This window comes from Chiloscyllium punctatum, chromosome 19, assembly GCF_047496795.1.
Source record: "Chiloscyllium punctatum isolate Juve2018m chromosome 19, sChiPun1.3, whole genome shotgun sequence".
In the NCBI taxonomy this organism is placed as follows: Eukaryota; Metazoa; Chordata; class Chondrichthyes; order Orectolobiformes; family Hemiscylliidae; genus Chiloscyllium; species Chiloscyllium punctatum.
Genome location: NC_092757.1, coordinates 81,570,287 through 81,589,277, shown reverse-complemented (window position 1 = coordinate 81,589,277; position 18,991 = coordinate 81,570,287). Strand labels below are relative to the sequence as shown.

Genomic DNA, 18,991 nt, shown 5'->3' with positions numbered 1-18,991 from the left:
TTAGTTACCCTTTTGTCCTGAATGTTTTTATAAAAACCCTTTGGATTCTCCTTAAACCTATTTGCCAAAGCTATTTTATGTCCTCTTTTTGCGCTCCTAATTTCTCTCAAGTATGCTTCTACTGCCTTTATACCTTTTTCAGGATTTACTCGATCTCTCCTGTCTGTACCTGACATATGCTTCCTTTTTCTGAACCAAAACCTCAATTTTTCTAGTTATCCAGCATCCCCTACACCTACCAGCCTTTCCTTTCACCCTAACAGGAATATACTTTCTCTGGAATCTCATTGTCTCAGTTCTAAAGGCTTCCCATTTTCCAGTCGTCCCTTTACTTGTGAACATCTGCACCCAATCAGCTTTTGAAAGTTCTTACCTAATACTGTCAAAATTAACGTTCCTTCAGTTTAGAACTTCAACTTTTAGAACCGGTCTATCCTTTTCCATCACTGTTTTAAAACTGTTAGAATTATGGTTGCTAGCCCCAAAGTGCTCCCTGCCTTATTTCCCAAGAGTAGGCCAAGTTTTGCACCTTCTCTAGTAGCTACATCCATGTGGTCTGGACACTTTGTTATTTGCTCGATTTCACATCAGGAAGCTCTTCATCCACTAGAGATTTCTTAAAGTTAGAAGAATGTTCCTTTTTTCCCCAATTTTCTTTACCTCCAGAACGTTGTAAATAGTGAGCATTAGTGATCCAACAGTCATTCAATCAAGATAATCACAGCTCAGGAACCTGCCTTGTTTAACTAAATCAAAGTTCAGTAGTGCTTTAAGACAGAAAGCTTGAACTCTTTTTGACTCAACTGAAATAAAGCCAATTTTGGAAAGCAATAACAATTTGTAATGACAAAAGGATGCTGATTGGTGGATGATAGTAAATACAATGGCAGATGTTGTTAAGCCTAAATGATCAAATCCAATCCAGGGCCCTAGCTTCTATCTATCGCTCTCTTACCTTTGGTCTGCATAGCCTTTAATAAATTTTTCATGTAAATCAGTCAACTGGAAAAAAAGCCAGCTATTTACTGGTGCTGTTTGATAGATGAAAAATACAATGGGTGATTTGCTGATGGTAAAATGTTCAGTTGTACACAAGAACTGGATTTAAAAAGAAACACATTCATTTCAGGTAGTTGCCTTATCAGTGCCTTTCTCCATTGCACCTTTTCCAATGAGGAGAGGGTTGTGTCAGCATGTCCTATTTGTTTCCAAAGAGCAAGGTCCACAATGAGAGTGCTTCTCACCCACACACATAAATTTGAGCCCAACTCATTTAAAACTCAGCAAGGAACTGGTGGTCTCATGCTGTTACTTTGTAGCAAATGCTTAAATAGTATTCAGCACTAACGGGATGTTGCTGTCAAAACAAGAGAATGTTCTACCTATTAAGTCACATATTTTGCCTGCCTAGGCACATGGGATCCACAGTAAGGTGGTTACAAAATTGGCTTGGTCAAAGAAGGCAGAGGGTTGTTGTGAAGGGGTGTTTCCTGACTGGAGGTCTGTGACCAGTGGTTTTCCACCAGGATCAGTGTTGTAATATGTATAAATTATTTGGATGCAAATATAGGTGGTCTGATTAGTAAATTTGCAGACAACACACAAATCAGAGTTGTGGAGAGTGAGGAAAGTTGTATAAGTGTGCAGCAGGATACAGACCAGTTGAAAAGTTAGGCAGAGAAATGGCAGATTGAGTTTAATCTCGACAAGTGTAAGGTGATGCATTTTAGAAGGTCAGATCAAGAGGAAGGTACACAGGAAATGGAAAAAACCTGAGGAGCACTGATGAGGTGCAAGATCATAGCTCCCAGAAATTGACAACACACATGGATAAGATGGTGAAGAAGGCAATGTGCAAGGCATATCCTTACACAGAGGGTGGTTGCGTGCCTGGAATGTACCACCAGGGGAAGTGATAGATGCAAATATGATAGCAACATTTAAGATGCATTTAGACAGACAAATGAGCAGGGAATAGAGATACACCAATCATGTGGAGATAGCTGGGATTAGTTTGGAATGACATCATGGTTGGTGCAGACATGGTGGGCCAAAGGGCCTATTCCTGTGCTGTACTGTTCTATGTTCACATAAGAATAATGTGGATTTAGTTTCTGTGCTTGGATAATGCCAGATCCATAGACCATGTATTCCAGTGGCTAGCATACAGTATCGTGCGACATGCCCATTTGAATAAGTGAAAGTGAGTACTGCAGATGTTGGAGATTAGAGTCAAGAGTGTGGTGCTGGAAAAGCACAGCAGGTCAGGCAGCATCTGAGGAGAAGGAAAATTGATGTTTCAGGCAAAAGCCCTTCATCAGGAATGAGGCTGGATGCCTCAGGGGTGAAGAGATAAATGGGAGAGGGTTGGGGGCTGGGGGAGTTCAATAGGTCGATGCAAGTGGCGGTAAAGGTGATAGATCGGACGGGAGGGTGGTGCAGATAGGTGGGAAGGAAGATTGACAGATGGGACAGGTCATGAGGACGGTGCTGAGCTGGAAGGTTGGAACTGAGGTAAGGTGGTGGAAGGGGAAATGAGGAAACTGGTGAAATCCCCTGATACCATGGGGTCGGAGGGCCCCGAGGAGGAAGATGAGGTGTTCCTCCTCCAGGTGTCCAGATCCCTTTGACTGTCTGTAATGAGCAGTGCACCAATTATGCTCAACCAGGCTGTATTTGCAAAGCTCTGACCATAATGTCCACCATTAAACATGATTCTACCATTGGACAACATTAACTAAATAATCCTGACCATGCTAGGAATTGCACTGGAAATCAGTTTATGTGTTTGAGCTATCATCTATAAAAAGTGATCAAACCTATTCAAAGATTTGTTGTTGGGGCCGTACATCAGAAAATTAAGTAACTCCTAGTCCAACACTGGCATCAAGTGTCAATGTTTAAATGCAATTTTTTATTTTAATGGCTTCTAGCAATATTTTCCATTAAAGGTGCTATATAAAGCCAAGCATTTTTTTTGTGTGTTGCTATGAACTTACGACCCTTCCAGTCTTTCAGCACATAATATCGGCCAATGCAATACTGGGGGGATGCTGCAGTGTCAGGGGTGCTGCTGTTTTGAATGAGGTGTTATACACCGATGGCTCTTAATCCTTGAGGGAATGTAAAAGATTTCACATCATGATTCAAAACAGATGTTTATCTCTCACAACTGTATTTCAACACATTAGCTCATAAATTATTCCTTGGAAGTGAAGATCCCATGTTAGTATTTGCTCACTTTAGAGAAACTAACTTCTCTTTTCCTTAGCTTCCATCTTTCTAGCTTCGCTCCCACAGATGAGTTACTCATATGGAAAGTCACGCCCTAGTGTATTCTTCTTTCCCTGGTACTCTACTCAATTCATACATTTGAATTGCTCTAGCTGCCCTTTAGGGATGATCATCCATGAACCAAAACGGGGTAGCTGACAATCTAAAGCAATGTCTCTTTGACTTTTCCCACTGTGACCCCCCATTTTGAGACTTGGAAATTGTCACATCCCCCTCACTGAGTACCGTGTGAGAGTAAGGGCTATGTTAGACTGGGAGCATGGTGGTTGTAACCTGGTTTGAGCACCGTGGGACCCTCATGGTTTAAATTTTTGGCTCCTGATCGCCACTTGATGGAAGTGCTGACCTAAAGCAAGTAGTGGTAGGCAGTACAGAAAACAAAACACTGAAACGGTTTCTTCTTGACGTCACTTTATTTAAAGATTTGAGTGTTGTATCTTTTTCAGGTACTTTGATAGAATTGCCATTCCGGAGAAGCAGGATTGTTAGCTACAGTCCATAATATAAAAGGCAATAGTGGTGTGTGGAAACCACCACACTGACCACCAAAGGGAGTGCGTGCAGTTAGCAATGGAAGTACCCATCAGGATTGCTACAGACACAAAATACTGAAGAGTCCAACTTGGAACAGAAACATTAAACACTCGAAACGCACACTGCACCTAAAAGCTAAAGGACCCAGCTGATGTTTCAACAGGGAACCCTCATCAGAACTGGCTAAGTAACAGAGTTATCTCTACAGACATGGAAGGAGGCCCTTTGGGTCACCATTTTGCTTTCAGAGCTTTGAAAGATCTTTCCAAGAAATATCTTATTCCATTGCCCTCCCCTTTGTCTCTTCCTCCTCCTCTTCAAGCACTTTATCTATCTCCCTTTGGGGTTGGACGAAAGCAAAAGCCCAACATGATACAGGGTTCAGTTTTGACTTCACAACTGGAAGGTGTAAAGAGATTTGAAAATCTGATTTAAGAGGTGGGTCATCTCAGTTAAGGAGAAAGCTTTAGCAAGAATTGGATTAGAGTATGGCAGTGTACTGTTGATCACACTGTACTAGCTGCGTAAGAGTCAGGTGATCAAACCCAATCATGGAAAGTAAGGATTTGAATATAGTAAGCTATAGTAAGTATTGGACTGCCGATAACAACAGCCTGCATTGCTCATGAGTCTCAAATCCACTTGACCTTTAATTGAAAAGATAGATTCATTCTTGGGATATAGATGTTGAAGTGAGGCTGCTGTCCCCAATCCTTAACTGCCCTTGAGAAAGCGAATGGGCCATCCTCCTGAACTATTGGGGAAGGTGTTCCCTCACAATGTTTAACTAGGAAAGAAGGGTCAACACCATCATTATCTCAAGATAACCAGAACTGGGCAATAACTGGGTCTTGCCAAAAACATCCAACCTTTGAGGAAACTGAAGGGGATGAGTCAGACACAGCTCCAAAATGGAAGGAAAGCTGCCAGTTCTCATGAAGGGTCTCCTGTGAAAGGCTCAGCTACTTTCTCTTCCATATTTCATACTTTCAAAGCTCACAATTTTGACATAAAATGACCTGTTCCTCTCACTTCTGCTGGGTACGCACTTCTGACACTCCTGATCCAGGACATAAGACACAAGCTGGCAGCTTAATAGCTGAACTAACCTTTCACCATTACCAGAATGGGAATGGTTATAAATATATTTTAACCAATCTGTTTGGACTCATTACAATACTCCTCCAGGGTAGGTGAAACTTGAACCTGGACTTTCTGGCCCAGAGATAGAAATACTTTGACTACACCACAGGATCCTTGGAAATGATTACGTCACGCAACTTGCTGCTCATTGGAGCAACTTATCTCTGTTAAAATGTGGTGCTACCATCATCTTATGTTTGAGTAACCTGTTAGGGAAGACTGTTTTTGTGCTCCTAACTGCCTGTAGTCAAGAAACAGATTTCAAACCGAATTGTAAATGTCTGGAGATGTACAGATGTTGAATAAAACTGACAATTTAAATGGAAACTAGGCAACAATTCTTATGCATACCATTCCTCTCGATCTGACAGTACTGTGTTTGCCTAGTCTCAAATCTGATACAGCCATCTGACTTTTGTCTTCCTCCTCTAATTCTGGCCTCTTGTATTCCCCATTGATTGCCATGGTTACAACTGCAAGGCTGTAAGATCTGGATTTCTCTCACAAAATTTCTCTCTCTCCTCCTTTATAGCACTCCATAAACCCTACCTCTTCAATCAATCTTTTGGTCCTCTATGTTGATATGTGTCAGTATTACGTTTTGTTTCATACTGCTTTTTTTGAAGAATCTTGAGATGCTTCACTACATGATTGGTTCCATGTAAGTATCAATTGTTGCTATTAATGCTTGTTGTACAGTTAGCATAGAGAGGAAGGAAAACAACAGAATAAGCCACAGGGCAATGATTGACCTTTCCCCTCAAATGAATGCACCATTGTATTCTATAAGTCTTTAACAGCCTTTTTACATATGAATCATAATAGTTTAGTACTTGAGACAACGAGGCAAGTACATGACAGGAATACAACGAGGAGAACAGGATAACAGAGAGAGTGATGTGAAAGCTGCAGAATGGGATGGAACTTGAATCAGTTACAGAAAGAAAAATCGAACATTAGTTACAGTCACATTTTTTTAAAGAAACGTTTGCCTTGGAACAATGCCACAAGACTTGAAAATAATTTTACGAACAGAACAAAAGCATCCAAAGGGAAGAATTAAATAGTGTTTAAATAGTTAAGGTAAAGGTCTATCACTGTCACCATAGGCAGTGCCTTTAATGAATTGATGCCACACAAAATGATAGGGTGGCACGGTGGCTCAGTGGTTAGCACTGTTGCCTCACAGCGCCAGGGATCTGGGTTTGATTCCTGTCCTTGACTGACTGTCTGGAATTTGTACATTCTTCCCCACGTCTGTGTGGGTTTCTTCCGGTGCTCCAGTTTCCTCCCACAGTCCAAAGATCTGCAGGTTAGGTGGACTGGCCATGCTGAATAGCCGATAGTGTCCAGGGTTGTGCGGGCTAGTTAAATTAGCCATGGGAAATGCAGGGGTAGGGGGTTTGGGAAGCTCTTCAGAGGGTCACTATTGAGTTTTGAATGGCCTACTTCCACTGTATAAGGATTCTTTGAGATAGAATCTGAGATCTCATTCTTTCGCATCCCATTCAACTTGGCACCTTTAAGCAAAACCTTACAAGGTACTCAGAAAAACACAAAGCTCGTGAAGATTATCTATTGTTAATTAACACAAATTCAGTTGAAATGATCCCAACTGACAGCAAAAAGCAACTCTCCCCTTTAAATTCAGGACTGGGGATTTGCCACTCTAAAAGCAAGGTTCACTAACCCACTCGTCCCCTTTTCCCATTGTCACATATAATGTGTATTAATGAAGCCATGGAAGCACAGGGAAAAGTCAAATGAAACTGTGTTCTTGCAAAGCAGTGCGCAGAGAAATTTAAGAAACCGGGAATCAAGGGGAATTCAGAGGAATAACTCTGTCCCATGACTGGGGAACTCTGCTCTTGTGTTTTAACAGACAGGTCTAACCTTCAATAATATTTAGATAATTACAATCGCAGAAATCTCTCATTCACCATTTACTGTTGGGATTTTAAAAAGAACACTTTGGGAATTTAATTTAGGATCTATTTATATGAATTGCATTTGCGTAGGGTCCAGGCTTCATTCTGTGAATCACACTGTGATAAGTCATGACAGGAATATTCAGAGTCAGATTTGTTCTTAAATTACACATTTGAGATGTTCGGCATATATTACCTGGAGTTTGGAATAGTGAGAGCTGATGAAGCTTTTAAAATTCTTGTTGGAGACTGTTTTCCTTGGCTGCCAAGCCTTGAGCTGGACATGGGGGAAAGTCAGAATCTCAAGACAAGGGGTTGTCTATTTAGTGACTGAGATAAGAAAACATTTCTTCATTCAGTGTATTGTTGAAATTCTAAAAGGCTGCGAATGGTCAGTCTTCGGTGAACTGAACACTGACATTGATGGGATTTTTGGACAACATCAAGGGATTTAGGGAGCAGACATGAAAGTGGAGTTGAGGTAGAAAATCAGCCACAATCTTATTGAGTGGTGGAGCAAGATGTTTACACACACACATATTAAATGCCATCACAACATGCCTGGAAATCTGAAATAAGTACAAAAAATGCTGGAGAAACGCAGCAGGTCAGGCAGTATCTATGGAATGAAAGGGTTAATGTTGTGGGTTGATAGTTGCTCATCAAAACTAAAGAGACAAAGAAACCTGTGTCTTTGAGCCAGTGGGAGAGGCTGGGGCAGGATGTATAGAGGAAGAAAATCTACAATAGGGTGATACCCAGGGGTGAATTTTTTAAAATGCAAAAAGATTTAATGATAGAACAGCCAAGGAGAGTGACAATGGATAATTAAGAGACAAAAGTTGTGTCAAAATGTGGGCATTAATGACAATCTTAAAAAAAATCTGAATGCAACATAATTGGATGAAGATTGAAACAAATATCAACCCAGCAACAAAACTCAAAAGAAAGATAAAACACATGGATCAGGACGAAGGCAGAGGCTTATGTTGGTGAACTCAATATTGAGTTCAATGCTATAGAGTGTCATATTGAAAGATATGCTGCTGTTTCTCAAGCCTGTGTTGGAACTTCACTGGAGCAATGTAACAGGCCATCGACAGAGAGATCAGTGTGGGAGCAAAGTGACAAAGGTGTCCCTAATGTGGTTTTGGGAAGGAGGGCATGGGACAAGAGCAGAGATCTGTGGAATGGATCTGACACATTAAAAGATTCTGTTGACCATACTGAGTGGGAATTCTCAATTGAGGAACAAGGAAAAAATGTTGGAAGTGCTGGTTTGAAAGATGGGATCATTGGAACAGATGCATAGACATAGACAGAGAGACTGGGAAAATCGTGGAGACTGAGAAATGGGAAGAATGGTATCCCTGGCTGCACCACTCTTAGGGAAGAATGTAGCATGGAAATAAATCAGTTAAAATTCAATGCTTTTACATACTGCCTTTGCCAAAATGATTGGTCTTGTTAAAAAAAAAATCTTTAGCTTGCTGTAATACTTTTAAACAAAGAAAGATAATTAACTCTAGCCCACAAGTGATTATTTAGTTCAAGGGGGAAAGAGACATTTAATTAGGCAATAGATAAGGCAAGGGGCAACTCTCCATGCACGAATATTTATGACTTATTCCATTTCCCGTGTCTTACATGATGTTGTTATGTCTCCATGGGCAAAATGTACTTATGCTTCAGAGCAAATCAATGACAAAAAGGGGGATGTCAAAATGTGTTCCTGCTCAGCTTCACTGGTGAGACAGAAGACTTGTAATCTACTTGATTAAGAGCAGGGACTGCAAGTCTGAATGCTGGCTCAGGCGAACCCCTCTGTTGTACAGCGAAGCTGTTACATTGGGTGCCAACTGCTCTACCTAATCTGGTCTGAGCCAAGCAAAACAAGATGGCCTGAAGCCAATCTGTTGGATTCACCAGGCATCTATACATATAGTAATGAGAGTTTTCAAAGAATGGTCAGCAGTGAGCTTAGACACGATGCACCCCGTAGCTAGTCAAAATTCACTGTAGGGCACATGCATCAAAAATACCTGCCTGGGGCAGGGATCAGATCTGGGCTCGTGCCCAGAGAACTCCATTGTCGTGACAGTCAGCATTTTCTAGAGAGGAAGGGAAAAGAAACTAAGGGCAGCAGAGAAAATGGAAGCCCCCTGTGCAGAATTGACACAACCCTTCTCACAACCCCAGGAGTCTCTTCATACTACTTGCTCTGCTGAAAATTTTGCCTCGCCAAACAAAAAAACATTTATGTTAAAGGTAACAGCAGTGTCCCTTTAACTTGGCTACAGAGAAATGAAGTCTTCAGCAAAGTCATTTAGGATATTGTTTAGGCATTAGCTTCAATTACAACTGCACGCACAATTCAAATATTACAATATTGCATTGATTTGTCCTTTTTAAACCTGCTGTAGAGATAAAATGATTAACTATTAATCCCAACAGATAAACATTCTCATTGAGAGACTATAGAAGTACATGTGATTATTGCAGCATGAAAACCAGCTTTTACAAATAAGAGTTCTGGAACTAATGTTTATAGATATTTTGCTAATCATGGAAAAGAAAATAGCATTGGGCTGTTATTCATAACTGAAGTGGGGGCTTGAAAATTCTACAGAGCAGTATTAGGCAGATGATTTATTAAATGTGATAACTCTTTGCTTTCATTCAGAGATTGCTCACCCTTTATCCTCCAACCACCATCTCCCCAAACGTTATGGAGGTTTCTGATGAGGATAACATTTTAAAGTATTCTTATTTGTGGTAGAGTTTTCAAGGTTAGTGAAACAGGAATCAGAAAGTATTAACTGGAGCAATTATCCATGGCAGCACAGTGGTTAGCACTGCTGCCTCACAGTACCATGGGTCCCAGGCTCATTTCCAGCCTCGGGCGACTGTCTGTGTGGAGTTTGCACATTTTCCTCATGTCTGCGTGGGTTTCCTCCGGGTGGTCTGGTTTCCTCCCACAGTCCAAAGATGTGCAGGTCAGGTGAATTGGCCATGCTAAATTGCCCATAGTGTTAGGTGCATTACTCAGAGGGAAATGGGTCTGGGTGGGATACTCTGCAGAGGGTCGGTGTGGACTGGTTGGGCCAAAGTGCCTGTTTCCACACTGTAGGAAATCTAATCTAATCTGATTAAGCATAATTTAATACAGAGCTCAGCCAAGGTGTGCTTGTGGTTTAGTTGTAATGTCTCAATCTCTTATCCAGGAGGCCTGGGTTTAAGTATCATCTGTTCCAGAGGTGTTTGAGATAAAATCTCTGAACAGATTAATTAAAAAATATCTACACAGCTCAGTCCAGGATATATCTATGTTGCTCAATAGCAAATTTACATTAAAAACTGATGAATATCCCTTGATATTAGTTAGAACTGATTCAGTAATATTGAGGGATGCACTAATATTTGGGGCAGCTATAGGGAGAGGCCACTGCTTAGACCTTTCAGCCATGGTATAGCAAGGGACTGGAAACTGTGATATCACACAGACTATGTACCTCACAAACAAGTGTGTTGTAAATTGTGAGCATTTAAAATGTACCTCAGTGAAATGTGTTGTATCGGGAACATATTTATTGCACTTTTTGTTCATTTCAACTTGAAATGTTTTGCCTGCAGGCTGTATACCTGACATAGCATGCATTTTGTCAATATTAAGACCATTACAGTCAAATTAAGTGGAACATGTTGCCTTGGGGTATGTTGAATTTTCTTGCAAATTATGTAATATTCCAGTTGAAGTGTTTTTGCAATGATTTTGCTTCATGACTTTTATGAATAATGTATATGTTTGAGAATAATACAGGATTAATGTGATAAATTAAGTGTTTTCTGACTTGTTTAGCTATTTCAATCACTTTAGCTCAGTGAACTGTGCTTTCACCCCTGATTCAGAAAGTTGAGAATTCAGGTCCCACCCAGGAGTCTTAGCCAAAGAGCCTGATACTCCTTTACAGCACTGAAGACAGCTGACAAACCAAGATCCCATTTGCCCTTGGAGGTGAATAAAAAAGATCTGTAGTTTTGTTTTGAAGAGGAGTAGGAAAAGTATCTTTGATGCTCAGGCCAATATTTGTTCCGTACTCCACACTGCAAAAACAGACGATTTGATCATTGTCACTTTGCTGTGGAAGCATGCAGTGCACAAAATATCTGACACATTTCCGACATGACATTGGAGTTTCCTGGAGTTATGAATGGTGATATATAGATGCAAATCTTTCTTGAAGTAAATGTGAAATAATATTTTGTCAGGTTATAAGAAAATGTGAATTTGTTTTCTTATTTACAATCTTTTTGAGTCATTGACTCCAATGAGTTCGATTCATTCTAACAGTAGGGCTGTTTTGTCTGCTTCAGTTTGCTACTAAGGGTCCTTTCAAGCTCACATCATCTAATCATTGGTCAGTAACTAGCACCAAATCGTTATTTGTGAAGGGTGAGAATTTTTTGTAAATCATGTTGTCCAGGCCAAGGGCAGTCAATGATTGCTAAACATTTTTTTGCATCTGAAATAATGTGAGGGGGTAACAAAGCACGTGCTGAATGCAAGTGCTTTATATCCAGAATTCTGAATCTCTCATGATTAATTAGAAGCTGCATAGCTTTGAAAGGATAGGATGTATTTTTTTTATTCCTGTATGCAAGCATTGCAGATTTGGCTAGCATTTATGACTTCTTCTTAACTGCCATTAAGAGAGTTATGGTGAGTTGCTGCAACATACGTATGTGATGCAGATATACTGGTAGTACTGTTGGGAAGGCTCTTCCAGGATTTTATCTCACTCAGTGTTGGGCTAGCAAAATAATTCCAAGCCAACACAGAATGTGACATATTTTATACCTTCACAGGATGCACGCACAACTGGCTAAACCAGCACTTAATGCCCAGAGGGCAGTTAAGAATCAAACACATAACACCCTGTAGTTGTTCAGGGAGAGGTTGGCGCCACAGGGAGTGGAGTGCATTATTTCCCCCTCCAACTCTATTTTGATTTAATCCCTGCCCTCCCCTTCACTGTTTGATCACACAGCATTGCCCTTTGATGTGAAGGGCACTGCTTGTCACTGGCCAGAGGACACAGCTTAAAAATATGGGGTGGACCATTTAGGACAGAGATGAGGAGAAACTTCTTCACCCAGAGAGTGGCGGCTGTGCGGAATGCTCTGCCCCAGAGGGCAGTGGAAGCCCAGTCTCTAGATTCATTTAAGAAAGAGTTGGATAGAGATCCCAAGGATAGTGGAATCAAGGGTTATGGAGATAAGGCAGGAACAGGATACTGATTAAGGGTGTTCAGCCATGACCATAGTGAATGGTGGTACAGGCTCGAAGGGCAGAATGGTCTACTCCTGCACCTATTGTCTATTGGCCACTCGGGTGTTTCCTTTCTTCCTGGTGGTGGAAATTTGAATAAAGATTCATGCATCTTGTGTCTTTCACTGTGTCTCACACCTGCGCACACACATGGGTGCTGGGGAAAAAAAAATCAAACATGTTGCTGTAGGTTTGGAGTCCCATATAGGCCAGACTCAGTAAAAGCAGCAGATTTCCTTCTCTTGCCAAATTAGTGAACCAGATAGGTTTTTACAACAATCGCTAGTGGTTACAGTTGGCTATTCCAGACCTTTATTGAATTCAAATGCCACCATCAGCCATGGGATTTGAACCCATGCCCCTGGGTTCTGGATAGCAGGTCCAATGACATTACCATAATTCCCCTTTAGAGAGGAAATTGAAAGTGGTGGCGTTCTCATATGTTAGTTGCCCTTGAGATGGTAGAGGGCATTAGTTTGGATTATGCTATTCGAGGACCCTTGGCTAATTGCTGCAGTGCATATTGTAGATGGTATATACTGCTGCCATTGTTGTTCCATGGTAGAGGAAATGAATGGCCAAATGAATTAGCTTTTTGTCTTGGATAGTATTGATCCTTCTGAACATTAATGGAACTACATTCATTCAAGTAAGCCAAGAATGTTCCATTATACTCCTGACTTGTGTCCTGAAGATGGTGGAAAATTTCTGGGAAGTCAGGAGATAGGTTGCTTGCTGAAGAATGTTCAGTTCCTTACATTCTCTTTACATGGCCAGCCCAGTTTCTGATCCAAGGTAGCCCTCAGGATAAATAACAGAAAAAGTGGAGAAACTCAGCAGGTCAAGCAGCATCTGTGGACAGAGAAGCAGGATTAATGTTATGGGTCTAATGTCACTTTTCTTCAGGACCTTCAGATTTACATCTGCAGCATTTTGCTTTTATTTGAGTTTTTGGTTTCCAGGATGTTGTTCGTGATGGATTCAGCTGTGGTAATACTAAAGCATGTCAAGGGGAGATAGTTAGCACTCTCTGCTGGTAAAGTGTAGGCCCCTTATCCCTCAGTCAAACACTAGGTGAGTTCATACAGGAGTCAGTTAGGTGATGAAGATAGTGTGTGTGTGTGTGTGCTGTTTTCTGTAGCTGGAGACTGTCTTTAAGTTCCACGTGATTACTTTATTGCCTTGTATTTATGTTTTAAAAAGTATGCCAATGTTTGGAATAGGGTTACCTGCAGTGTTGTATACAGGGTCTGTGTCTCGAATTTTTGTACTGAGGGGATTGTTTGGATAAACACAACAGTTTCAAAAAACTATTAAGCAGCTGGATCACCCACTGATTTGTTTGAATAGAGGCTCAGGTTCCTGAGATTAATAAGAAAGCTCTGTATATTACTTGCCTACGCTCATCTTGCCTATTCTTCACCTTAAATAGTCTGTTTCTTCCAAAATGTTATTCGCGGGGGCTGAAGCTCGGCTTGGGGTTTTGTCGATGGGGCTGTCGCCTCAGTGAATGGCAGGAAGAGAGGAGCGGCAGGTGATTGGTCACCCCGTTGCTATGTGCGGGGCCTCGCTCGGTGCAAGGCTGGCTGCTGCATTTGCCTGCACGGTGACCAACATCGCATGCGGGCGCGTTTCGGGGTGTGAAAAGACGCGAGTGATCAAAGCGAGTTCCTTCTAATCGTTAACCCCCGTGACAAAGAGCTGCTCTACTTCCGAACGCTCTCCCGCGCCTTTTGCAGATCCTCGCCGGCGCTCTCCTCGTCCGTGAGCGGGATCTCGGTCTCGGCGGGAGGTCCCAGAAAGTTCGAGCACTTTGAGCTGCCCTCGGCCACAGTCCTGGGCACGAGCGACTGCGCAGGCGCGAGGCCGCCGCTCTCCAGTCTGCACTCGTGAGTGACGGGCGCCCGGCCGCCTGCCTGGCTCGGCCGCCCGCCGTGATGCCACCTCGCCCGCAGGAAAAGCGCAGGGTCGGGCATGGGGTCCAGCTCGTCCAGTCCTGCCCGGCGCCTCTGCGGGCTCTCGGTGCAGATTCTATCGGTCACTTTCGCGTGGACTTTATGGTGCCTCCTCAGCGAGACTGACGTGTACACCGGAGATGTCGGGATGGCTTTATCGGCGGGCTTGTCCGAAGGCCGACCGCCTTGCCTGGAGTTGCTCAGCTTCTGTTTGACGCTGTGCAACTGGAATGCGAGCTGGGCCGCAGTCTCCGACTGCTTCTGCAGTTCACTGTTCAGGAGGGTCATCCTGTGACTCCGCCTCTTGAGCTCCTCGAGGAAGAGCCGCTCCCTCCGCCGCAGGCTGTCCTCCAGCGCCGCTATCAGCGCCTCCTTGTGGCGGAGTTCCTTCCTCAGCGCCGCGTTCTGCAGCTCCTTCTGCCTGATCTCAGCCTCGAGGGGGGCACAGTCCTCCTGGTGCTCACAGTCCTCTGCAAAGGCAAATGAGAAACACAGGTCACACCAAATGGACACGGGACAGGCTCCGTTCAAGTAAACGCATCTCTCTCTCTCTCTCCATTACCTAATGGGAAAAGTTGTTCTGTCTGGAACCTGACCCCCTCGACTACCACAAATGGAAGCACAGTAAGCCAATAGAAGGACCAACACCTCATCCTTTGGCACCTTACAACAGGCTAAGCTCAACCTTGAACTTATGGGCTGCCCAGTGGCTAGCACTGCTACCTCAAAGTGCCAGGGACCCAGGTTTGTTTCCAGCCTTGGATGGCTATCTGTGTGGAGTTTGCACATTCTCCCAGTGTCTGTGTGGGTTTCCTCCGGGTGCTCCAGTTTCCTCCCACAATCCAAAGGTGTGCAGGTCAGGTGAATTGGCAATGCTAAAATTGTCTAAAGAGTTAGGTGCATTAGTCAGGGGTAAATATGGGGAATGGGTCTGGGTGGGTTACTGTTCAGAGGGTCACTGTTCAGAGGGTCGGTGTGGACTAGGTGGGCCGAATGGCCTGTTTCCACACTGTAGGGAATCTAATCTAATCTAATCATAGAACATTACAGAGTAGTACAGGCCCTTTGGCCCTCGATATTGCACCAACTTGTGAACCATCTAACTTACACTATTCCATTATGATCCATACATTTATCTAATTACTATTTAAATGCCCTTAAAGTTGGTGAGTTCTACTGTTGCAGGCAGGGCATTCCATACCCTCACTTCTCGGAGTAAAGAAATTACTTTGACATCTGTCCTCTATCTATCACCCTGCAATTTAAAGCTAGCCATCACACCTGATGGAAAAGGGTCTCACTGTTCACCCTATCTAATCCTCTGATCATCTTTATGTCTCTATTAAGTCATCTCTCAACTTTCTCTTTAATGAAACAACATCAAGTCTCTCAGTATTTCCTCATAAGACTTGCCCTCCATACCAGACAACATCCTGGTAAATCTCTGCATATCATTCCTATAATGTGGTGACCAGAACTGTAGGCAATACTCCAAGTGCGGCTGCACCAGAGTTTTGTACAGCTGCAACATGACCTCATGGCTCCGAAACTCAATCCCTCACCAATAAAACCTTACACACCATACGCCTTCTTAACAACCCTATCAACCTGGGTGCCAACTTTTGGGGATCTATGCACATGGACACCTAGATCTCTGCTCATCCACACTACCAAGATTCTTACCATTAGTCCAGTATTCTGTATTCCTGTTATTCCTTCCAAGTGAATCACCTCGCATTTTCGTGCATTAAACTCCTTTTGCTACTGTTCAGCCCAGCTCTGCAGCTTATCAATGTCCCTCTGTCACCTGCAACATCCTTCAGCACTGTCCACAACTCCACCAGCCATTGTGTCATCAGTAAATTTACTAACTCATCCAGGTCGTTTATAAAAATGACAAATAGCAGTGGCTCCAAACCATCCTTGTGGTACACCACTAGTAGTTGGATTCCAGGATGAACATTTCCCATCAACCACACACTCTGTCTTCTTTCACCTAGCCAATTTCTGATCCAAAACAGGAAAATCACCCTCAATCCCATGCCTCTATTTTCTGCAATAACCTGCTGTGTGGAACCTTATCAAACACTTCATTGAAATCCATATGCACCACATCAACCGCTTTACCCTCATCCACCTGTTTGGTCACTTTCTCAAATAACGTGATAAAGTTTGTGAGGTACAACCTACCCTTCACAAAACTGTGTGACTATCCCTAATCAAATTATTCCTTTCTAGATGATAATAAATCCTATCTTCTCTTATAATCCTTTCCAACACTTTATCCACAACCGAAGTAAGGCTCACTGGTCTATAATTACCAGGATTGTCCTTATTCCTCTTTTTGAAGAAGGAGACAACATTTGCTATCCTCCAGTCTTCTGGCACTATTTATGTAGACAATGATGACGTAAAGATCCAAGCTAAAGGTTCTGCAATCTCCTCCCTCGCTTCACAGAGAATCGTTGGATAAAGTCCATCTGCCCCAGGGGACTTATCTATTTTCACAGTTTCCAGAATTGCTAACATCTCCTTATGAATCTCAATCCCACCTAGCCTAATAAATTGTATCTCAGTATTCTCAACAATGTTGTCATTTTCCATTGTGAATACAATATTCATTTAGTGCTTCTATCTCCTCAGACTCCACTCACAACATTCCACTACTATCCTTGACTGATCCTAATCTTACTCTAATCATTCTTTTATTCCTGACGTACCTATAGAAAGCTTTAGGATTTTCCTTGATTCTACCTGACAAAGACTTTTCATGTCCCTTCCGGCTCTTCTTAGCTCTCTCTTTAGGTCTTTCCTGTCTAGCTTGTACCTCTCAAGCACCCTGAGCCTTCACGTTTAATCTTTACACAAGCCTTCTTCTTCCTCCTGACAAGAGATTTTACTTCTTTAGTAAACCACGGCTCCATCGCTTGACTACTTCCTCCCTGCCTGACAGGTACAAACTCATCAAGGACATGCAGTAGCTGTTCCTTGAACGAGCACCACATTTCAATTGTTAGCCCAACCCCTGTAGTTGCCTTCCTCATCCTAAATCTTACTTAATCATATCATAGTTGCTGTTCCCCAGCTACAACTCTTGCTGTGCATATATACCTATCCCTTTCCTTCGCTAAAGTAGATGTAACTGAATTGTGATCACTATCACCAAAGTGCTCATCCACCTCCAAATCTAACACTTGACCTGGTTCATTACCTAGTACCAAATCCAATGTTGCCTCTACTCTTGTTGGTCTATCTCCATACTGTGTGAGGAAATCTTCCAGCACACACTGGACAAAAACTGACCCATCTGAAATACTCAATTGAGTTCAACATTTTACACTGTAACTTTGCTTGCATTTTAAGTTTTTTTTTGTTACTTTAGTTTCTTTTCTCTCTTTCTCTTATTGTTTGGTTTCAAGCAATTACTGTTCGTGATTCTGCCATTCACTGCTCCTCTGGACACATCTGTTGTTTCTTTTTAGTCCTGAGTAAGAGTCGCAAGCGACTCAAAACGGTAACTCTCACGCAACAGATCTGCTGAGTTTCTCCAGAACTTTGTTTACCTTACTTCAAGTCGCCAGCATCCAGTATTTTGCTTTTAGCTTTTTTTAACTATACAGTTTAAAACTAAAAATTCTCCCCTTTAAGACAGAGATGAGGTAATTGTTTTTTCCCTCAGTGGGTTGAGTGTCTTTCGAACTCATTTCCCCAGAAAGTGGTGGAAGGCAGTTCATTGGAGAATACATGAGGTGGCGGTAGGTGCACTCTCGATCACCAAGAGAGTCAATGTTATTGGCAGCAGGCAGAAAGTGGAGTTAAGGCCACAGTCAGATCAGCCATGTTTTTATTTAATAATAGCACAGGCTGAAAGGACCAAATGGCCTCCTCCTATACCTAATTTATACGTTTGAACATATGTTTACTGCATGCTTCAGCCCCACACTTCGGATTCTTTTTGCCGTTTCATCTCTCCCACTTTCTACTCCATCACAGACCTTCCAATTTGTGAGGAGCCTGTGGAGTTCTCTGTCACAGGATGTGGTTGAGACCAAAACATTGACTGTTTTCAAGAAGGAGTTAGACGTCGTTCTTAGGGCTAAAGAGATCAAAGGGAACAGGAAGAAAGTGAGAACAGGGTACTGAGTTGGGTGATCATCATGAATGGTGACTCAGCAGGCTCAAAGAGCTGAATGGCCACCACCTGCTATTTTCTCTGTTTTAGTGTTATTTTTCTCACTCCAGCCATTTTAAAAAAATTCACAGGATGTGAAAATTGAGGTTTTTTTGGAGTTTGATGTATAGACAAAATGGTTTACTTTGTTATTTAATTTTTGTTTTGCTGAAGTTATTATATCATTAACAAATTGCTAAATCTTCTGTTTAAGATACAAAACAGCGTTGAGAATTGATCATTTGCAAAGTCTGAGTTTGGTTATTTGAAACCACTGGAACTAGACTTTTTAATAAATTTTGAGGACCTTTGGGGGTTTTAATCTTACCGTCACAAACAAAAACAGGAATTGCTGGAAAAGCTCAGTTCTGTGGAAGGGTCACCGGACCCGAGACATTTACTCTGATTTCTCTTCACAGATGCGACCAGACCTGCTCAGACCTTGCAGCAATTTTTGTTTTTGTTTCTGAATTACAGCATCTGCAGTTCTTTTGGATGTTATTTAATTTTAACATGTTGTGAATACAGAGCTAGAGAAACTGGTTTGATTCAGCTGCCTGTCTCCATGTCATAACAATGTCTTTGAACCGCAAATAAACAAGAACATCCAATTCATTGCATCAGTATATTCCTTTGA

General features: G+C 42.2%; 1 protein-coding gene and 1 long non-coding RNA gene across 5 annotated transcripts in view; one reads left to right on the top strand and one right to left on the bottom strand.

Moving 5' to 3' along the window:
- Window positions 1-5,718: 5,718 nt before the first annotated feature.
- The window catches only part of ccdc92ba (coiled-coil domain containing 92Ba), an 88,596-nt gene continuing 75,323 nt past the window's right edge, over window positions 5,719-18,991 (bottom strand). For all 3 annotated transcript variants that reach the window (XM_072589843.1, XM_072589844.1, XM_072589845.1), the window contains exon 4: window positions 5,719-14,653. In XM_072589843.1, coding sequence (XP_072445944.1) covers window positions 13,935-14,653 — 719 coding nt within the window. In that variant the 3' untranslated portion in view covers window positions 5,719-13,934. The remainder of the gene's footprint in view (window positions 14,654-18,991) is intronic.
- The window catches only part of LOC140491531 (uncharacterized), a 19,535-nt gene continuing 15,193 nt past the window's right edge, over window positions 14,650-18,991 (top strand). For both annotated transcript variants that reach the window (XR_011963331.1, XR_011963330.1), the window contains exon 1: window positions 14,650-14,927. This is a non-coding gene — a long non-coding RNA (uncharacterized lncRNA). The remainder of the gene's footprint in view (window positions 14,928-18,991) is intronic.